A 7,898-nucleotide genomic window follows, 5' to 3' on the forward strand; every position below is an offset into this window, starting at 1 on the left:
GATTCAGTTAGCAGTTGAGCCGAACTCTGGACTGGCCACTGGAGGAAAGGAAAACTCTTCTCCCACCGCATCTTTTGACAAGCTGTCAAAACCTGTTGCACGCTACAGCTGACCTCAAACGGTTCCTTCAGAACAAAGCTGACACAGCTCAGACTCCCAAGAGTCCTTCCATAGATGCAAAACAAGTCCACCTGTTTGTTGTGATCCGGGAGACGACTCTGGACTGATTTAGTCGTACTGCCGGTTTTTCTACGAACTTCGGTACCTTATGGTCTCTCGACCCCCGACTTCTCGGCTCCAAAAGAGAGTCTCCAAGATAAGGGTAGTGTACTGAATGTTTGCACTGATTGCCGATCACGCTTCAACTGAGTTGTCCTCTGTCAGAAGGATTGGCACTCCACAGTGATGTAGTCCAAGTAGTTTTATTAAAGAGGTAGCAGATGACATCAACAAGTGAGGCAATTGCATTCCCATCTATGAATGCAGGTAAAGGGAGTGTGAGTGTGCAGGAGTATGTGGGTGTGGTAATCTGTTAACAGAAAGAACAACCATTAGTATGAATAGCAGTGTACCGCTTATACAGCACTGTGGGTTTCCAACATGAAGTTATATGATCTGCTATAAACCTCATGGCCACTAGATGCCACCCTAAGACCATACATGAATTTATTGTTCGTATATGCATTAGCAAACAGTATCTCTACAGGTCAGATAATAAACACAGAAAATAGTTCTATCCACCTCCAACCACCATACTTGATAGTGAGTCGTATATGGAATGCCATATAAGCTGCAACCAAGGCTGCCTGAAGTAGGCCAACAAAACCTGCAACTTAGCAACAGGACTAGCTTCTTACTTAGTGATTTACACAGAGCAACTCACAGATAAAGTCAAATAAGCATCAATCTCATCTTACAATACTCACATGATAAACACGCACACCAAGGGTAACTCACACAGGAACGCACGAGAAAAACGCTGATCATCCAACACCTTTCAGCTGTGCTGAACTGCGCTAAACACGTTCCCAACGGGAAGTACAGATACCGAGGTGCATCATGGGTAATGTAGTCTAAACGGTGTTCACAAACATTTTTCCTCTGGAAAGCGGACTTTTAACAGCCGCCCCTGTATTTGTATGGATACAAATACACACATGCTAAAGTCAAGCTATTGCGGAACAGTATCATCTAAGTCCTCAGGGACTTTGGGGAGTCCCACTAGCTTAGTCACCGGGCGAACATAGAGACTGTCTTTAACCTTGACTTCGGCAGCCCGAACAACACCATCAGTCCCTGGGAAAACTTGGGAAATGGTACCCACAGGCCAGAGGCCTCTAGGCAGATTAGAGTCTACAATCATAACAGCTTGTCCCACGGTCATGTTGTCAGTGGACTTCCTCCATTTCTGTCGGAGTTGCAGTCCTGGGAGGTAGTTCTGTATGAACCGCTTCCAGAAGTGGTCACTGATGACCTGGCTGTGTATCCATCTTCTGGTCGAAAGAGTGCCTGAGGGGCCGTAGACTGCCTGGGGTAGTGCCGAATCACGCCGCCCCATCAAGAGAAGATTTGGTGTGATGGGATCTGGGTCGGCTATGTCAGCCGATGCATAGCCAAGCGGTTTTGAGTTCAAAATGCCCTCAACCTCTATGAGAGCTGTGAGTAGGACTTCTTCTGCCACAACTTGGTCCTTCAGGACTACTTGCAGAGCTGACTTCACTGCTCTGATTTCCCTTTCCCAGGCTCCTCCGAAATGAGGCGAGTGTGGGGGATTGAAGCAGAAGTTGATAGCCTGCGTGGCTAGTTGCTGCTTGAGGTCAGGCTCCATGTTTTCAAACGCTGCTTGGAGTTCTCTATGACCACCTCTGAAATTGGTTCCTTGATCAGACCACATCTCGTATGGCTTTCCTCTGCGTGCGATAAATCTGCGTAATGACATAAGGAAGGAATCGGTGTCAAGACTAGGGAGGAGATCGAGATGCACACATCTAGTTGTAAGACACTTGTAGATAATTCCCCAGCGTTTCTCTCTTCTACGACCTATCTTTATCGTGTATGGCCCGAAACAGTCTACGCCCGTTGACCAGAACGGGGGTTTATAGAGTCTCATCCGTGAGGAAGGTAAATCAGCCATCTTGGGTGTAGAAGGTGTGGCGCGCCATCTCCTACAGTCCACACACTGGTGCTGGTGTTTCTTAATGGCTTGACGTCCTCTGAGAATCCAATAGGTGCGCCTTATCTCCGCAAATAGCCTCTCTGCACCTGGGTGAAGGAGCTGGTCATCATAAGTCCTTATGATGAGCTTGGTCAGGGGATGTTCAGCTGCTAATACGATGGGATGAATACTGTCTGGATCTAAGTCTGCGGCTTGACGAAGGCGGCCTCCGACTCTGATGAGACCAGTAAGACTGTCATATTCAGGGGACAGCGTGCTAAGACGGCTGTCTGAGCGGACTGGGCGACTGGTCTGGAGGGCTTTGGTCTCCTCTGCGAAGCTGTCGGTCTGAGCTGAGCGGAGCAGCATGGTCTTGGTTTCCAGTCGCTCCGCGGCTGTAATAGGAGTGTCGGCCGCCCCGTGTAGGGTCCGGTACGTAGCAGCAATCAGTTTATCTAGTGAGGCATACTGCATTGGATCCGGCAAGGTTGGGGATACAGAAGCGTGCCCACAGAATGCAGTCCTCCTGAGCTCTGCTTCATTGCAGGCTGGAAACTCTGTTGGCAGCTTAGGCCAAGTGTCAGCGGCTTGTAATAGGAAAGGTGGACCATGTGACCAACGATTGGGGGCTGTTAGGTCAGCGAGATGTTTCCCTCTGGTGATGTCATCAGCAGGATTGAGCTCAGAGGTCACATATCGCCACTGTTCAGGAGATGTCAGCTCCTGTATTGCACAGATTCGAGTCCCCACAAATACCTTATAGCGACAGGAACTAGATTGGATCCACTGCAGCACCGTGGTAGAGTCTGTCCACAGGTAAATCGACGGTATGGGAATAGTAAGCTCTGTCTGGAGTAATCTGGCCAATTGGGCTCCTGTGAGTGCTGCGCAAAGCTCCAACCGGGGCATTGACACCTGCTTACGTGGGGCCACTCTGGAGCGAGCCATCAGGAATGATGTGATGATGGGCCATTGCTGCTCGTTTACCCTGAGATAAGCCACAGCCCCATAAGCCTTTTCCGATGCGTCACAGAATACGTGAGCTTCGTATGTCACATTGCTGGAGTTATGAGGAGGAGCGTAGCAACGGGGAATGGTGACATGCTGAAGGTGTGACAGTTCGCCTTCCCACTCAAGCCAGGACTGAAGTAGATTCCCTTCGATGGGCTCATCCCACCCTCTTTCTGTGCTCCACAGGGCCTGTACAATCAGCTTGGCCCTTGTAGTGTAGGGACAAATATACCCTAGTGGGTCATACTGGGTAGCTAGTACCTTGTACACATTGCGCAGCGTGACCGTGGAGTAGGTGATAGGGCGGTGCTTATATCCCAGGACATCTGTCGGACAGTGCCAGCTAAGTCCTAACGTTGACTCTTGTGAGTCGAGACCTTTGAAGTTCAGCCAAAGTTCACAGCTCTCTGATCGAGCTGAAGCGGGCAGATGAGCAACTACTTCGGGCACGTTGCTCGCCCACTGTCGTATATCAAATCCTCCCTGAATGAGTAAATCTCTCATCCGGTCGATGAGCTGTTTTGCCTCTTCTGGGTTGAACAGGGACTGTAAACAATTATCCACGTAGAAGGCTGTGTGGACTGAGTCACAGATGTCTTTGTGGGTTTCTTTGTGCTCCCTTGCATGTCTCTGTAGGGCGAACATAGCACAGCAGGGGCTACATGTCGTTCCGAAGGGCAAAACTCTCCACTCATATATGTCTGGGGGCCGATCCGTTTCACAATCCCTCCACAGAAACCGTAGCAGGGGACAATCCTCTGGGAGCAGCCGAACCTGATGAAACATGGCTTTGATATCTCCACTCACGGCTACAGGGTGTTGACGGAAGCGGAGTAATACCCCCAGCAGAGTGGGTCCCATGGGAGGTCCTGGTAAGAGGCAGCGGTTCAGGACGGACCCCTGAAACTCAAACGAACAGTTGAAGACCACTCTAGCCTTATTGTTGTGATGTACTATGTGGTGCGGTACATACCATGACTCAGAAGAGCTATGTGTCTCATCTGGGCTCAGCTTAGCAACATAGCCAGACTCTACTAACCTGTGGATCTCCTGGTTGTATGTATGGGTCAGATCAGGGTTCTTGGCCAGCTTACGTTCAGTAGATCTGAGGAGGCCCTTTACTGCTTCAGGGGAGACACACAGACGTGGAAAGTCTCTTCTTCTCAGTAGAGGAGTGGCATATCTCTCGACACCATCTACTGGGACTCTGAGGGTCTTTGTTTCCAACATAGCCACTGCCTCTCTGTCCTCCTTTGACCGTGTGACCTCCTTCTCTGTCCTATAGGGGGGAAAATCTAGTTGCCACAAACGCTTCACATCTTGATGCAGGGCCTCTGCAGGAGAAAGACACATGTTCAGGCACTGCAGCTCCCCCTCAGATGTAGGCATACTACTGGCTGGCCCCTGGATGGCCCATCCGAGCTTGGTGCAGACAGCTACTGGCCCTTTAGATGACCCCCTAAGGACAGGACGGACAGGGGTGATGAGATGAGCATTACCTGAGCCAAGTAGCACCAAAGGTTGGACCTGGTTAAATCCTTTGATCTGGACTTTCTGCAAGTGAATATACTTCTTCTTCAGCTGTTCAGCTGGACATGACTGAGTAGCTAGACTCAGCTGGTCGGCTGTGAATGCATGTGTTACTTTGTACCTCACTTTGGGCTTAGCTCTCGGTGACACCTGAAATGAGACAAAGCCTCCCTTCATCTGGATTACATCTCGACGGATAGTTCGCAGTGCGAGTGTTGCTTCCTCCTGCTCCAAACCTAGAGATTCAACTGCCGCAGGAAGCACAACAGTCTTTTCTGAGCCGTCATCAAGCACAGCAAATGTGTCCAGAGATTTGCCACCATGATGTAGTTGAATTGGTACTACTTTAAGCATGACTCGACCTGAGTGACTTGAATAGTCTAGGTAAACCATACTAGTACTCACAGTTAGTATGTTAGGGTCCCGCTTCTTGGCCTCAACCAGGTCATGGAGCACAGACAAATGCTGGTCACCACAGGTGCTGCACGGCTTCTTTAGAGTACACTGCTCTGGAGAATGTTTACGGCCACAGCGCCAGCATTTGGTCTTCTCAGTAATCCAGGTAGCCATAGCTTTGAGGTCTAGCCCTTTAAATCCATCACAGCCATTCAGATAATGCTCTGTCCCTTCACAGTATGGACAATAAGGTTTGAACTTCTGTCTCTTCTTAGGTTGGACTGTCGGATTGGGAGCTGTAGATCCTCCCCCTGGTCTTAGCTTGGCTTGGGCTGGATTTGGGCCGTAGTAGATGGAAGCAGATTTGCTGTGTGACTTGGGCCCTGCTAAGGCTTTGAGTAGGTTCTTCTCTGGGCGTGGCCTGTCAGAGGGCATGTGAGAGGCTTGTCTGGATAGCTGAAGGACTTGGGATTTCCGTTCAAGCCATTCTGAGAAGTCGTACATATTGTATGTTCGGCTGCTGCCAGTGCGGATGATCCCCCGGGTAATACAGTACTCGATGAAGCTGTCTCTGTAGTTCAGGGGGAGTTTGGTAAGCAGTCTGTCCACATGTGAACCACAATGAAGCTCACTGGCTGCTACTTCATCCATGGTACTGAGAAGCCCGACCAGGCTGGACACGGACAGGGACAGGTCCTCAATAGCTTGAGAGTCTCCTGTTCTAATAGGGGGGCAGTTCAATATAGTGCTAAGCTCACTTTGGACTAACTGCCTTGGCTGTCCATACCTCTGCTCTAGCGCCCTCATTGCACTAGTATAGGGAGTGCGGTCGTGGATGTAGCGCTTGGCTACCTGTAGGGCGCTGGGATATTCTAGATGATCTAATAGGACCTGAAACTTGTAATCTTCTCCCAGATGAGAATGTGGCCCTAAGGTGCTGTCCAGCCCTTTCTTTAATAAGGCGAAGTCACTCTCTCTGCCCGTCCTGAAGACCACCAGCCTAGGCTTTGGAATACCATATGAAGATGCCACCATCATTTCCATCAGGTTTGGTAGAGGCGCTCTGGCTGATTCAGATGTGGCAACCCGTGGATTATATTGTCCAGCAGAGGAAGATGATGAATGGTCACTTCCTGACGGGTCGGGAACGCGGTGGTTGCCAGCTGGATCAGGCAAAGCTTCAGGATGCAATATGTTGGATACAGGGTGCTGAGCGTCTGCCCACTGTGATGGCTGGGTCACAGGTTCTGGTGGACGTGGAAGTTGGTAGGTCGGATCAGCAGGACGCGGTGGTTGCTGCAAGTACACAGTATTAGCTGGAGGTCTAGCTTGGAAGACGGGAGCAGCTGGATGTAACGTCTGCTGCAGACTCACTGGATCCCCAGCCTGTGATAGCTGCTGTACTGCATGATAATCACGTTGTCTTGGCTGATTAGCTGAGGCTGTGTGATGTGATATCTGCACCTGGCCTGGCCGGTTTATAAGGAGATGATGTTCCGATCTCTGGTACACGAAGGGTGTAGCGGTGCATCGGCCAAGTCTCCTGAGTGGCGTTGATGCAGCTACATAAGTGGCAGGGTGCAGCACTGGCTGAGTGTGAAAACTCACTTTACGAGGAGGTGATGGAGCAGATGCCTTCACTGGCATCAGCATGTTCGCAGGTGTTGTGGTGTCCTGCTCTGGTACAGGTAGTGGCTCTATGGTGCGATGTATCACCTCACTGCTAGGTTGTGAAGCTTGCTCCAAACGCTCCACCCGCTTCAGTAATGTTCCATGAGTGTCCTCCATAGACGCTTGAAGGTGATTCATGGTTTGGAGGACACTGTTCCATGCGGATTCCATCCTCTGCCATCTCCCTTCCTCTTCATTGTCAGAGCTACTGGAACTACTTGGAGCTCTAGATGGGTTGGGTGGCTCAGTTAGGTTGTGCTCATAGTCCACCAGATATCCCGGGAGTTCCCTCTCCCGTTTTGGACGGGGGCTACTCGATGCACCTCCATCCTGAGGGTTTTCCATCTCATGAACTCAGCCAAGGCAAATCCGGCTCGAAGGACCACTTGTACTGAATGTTTGCACTGATTGCCGATCACGCTTCAACTGAGTTGTCCTCTGTCAGAAGGATTGGCACTCCACAGTGATGTAGTCCAAGTAGTTTTATTAAAGAGGTAGCAGATGACATCAACAAGTGAGGCAATTGCATTCCCATCTATGAATGCAGGTAAAGGGAGTGTGAGTGTGCAGGAGTATGTGGGTGTGGTAATCTGTTAACAGAAAGAACAACCATTAGTATGAATAGCAGTGTACCGCTTATACAGCACTGTGGGTTTCCAACATGAAGTTATATGATCTGCTATAAACCTCATGGCCACTAGATGCCACCCTAAGACCATACATGAATTTATTGTTCGTATATGCATTAGCAAACAGTATCTCTACAGGTCAGATAATAAACACAGAAAATAGTTCTATCCACCTCCAACCACCATACTTGATAGTGAGTCGTATATGGAATGCCATATAAGCTGCAACCAAGGCTGCCTGAAGTAGGCCAACAAAACCTGCAACTTAGCAACAGGACTAGCTTCTTACTTAGTGATTTACACAGAGCAACTCACAGATAAAGTCAAATAAGCATCAATCTCATCTTACAATACTCACATGATAAACACGCACACCAAGGGTAACTCACACAGGAACGCACGAGAAAAACGCTGATCATCCAACACCTTTCAGCTGTGCTGAACTGCGCTAAACACGTTCCCAACGGGAAGTACAGATACCGAGGTGCATCATGGGTAATGTAGTC

The 7,898-nt window shown here is 49.6% G+C and overlaps 1 protein-coding gene across 1 annotated transcript; it reads right to left on the reverse strand.

Annotated features, from left to right (window-relative positions):
* Positions 1–355: 355 nt before the first annotated feature.
* LOC107395320 (uncharacterized) lies at positions 356–7,108 on the reverse strand. Its single transcript, XM_070546427.1, has 2 exons — positions 927–7,108; positions 356–529 (listed from the first exon to the last, which is right to left on the reverse strand). The coding sequence occupies exon 1, from the start codon at positions 7,106–7,108 to the stop codon at positions 1,172–1,174; it is 5,937 nt and encodes a 1,978-aa protein (XP_070402528.1). The 3' UTR covers positions 356–529; positions 927–1,171.
* Between the last annotated feature and the right edge of the window lie 790 nt (positions 7,109–7,898).

Source organism: Nothobranchius furzeri, chromosome 17 (genome assembly GCF_043380555.1).
Source record: "Nothobranchius furzeri strain GRZ-AD chromosome 17, NfurGRZ-RIMD1, whole genome shotgun sequence".
Classification (NCBI taxonomy): Eukaryota; Metazoa; Chordata; class Actinopteri; order Cyprinodontiformes; family Nothobranchiidae; genus Nothobranchius; species Nothobranchius furzeri.

What these genes read in the sequence shown, in the direction of transcription:
- LOC107395320 (XM_070546427.1), bottom strand. Translation starts at nt 7,108, where the DNA reads ATGGAAAACCCTCAGGATGGAGGTGCATCGAGTAGCCCCCGTCCAAAA.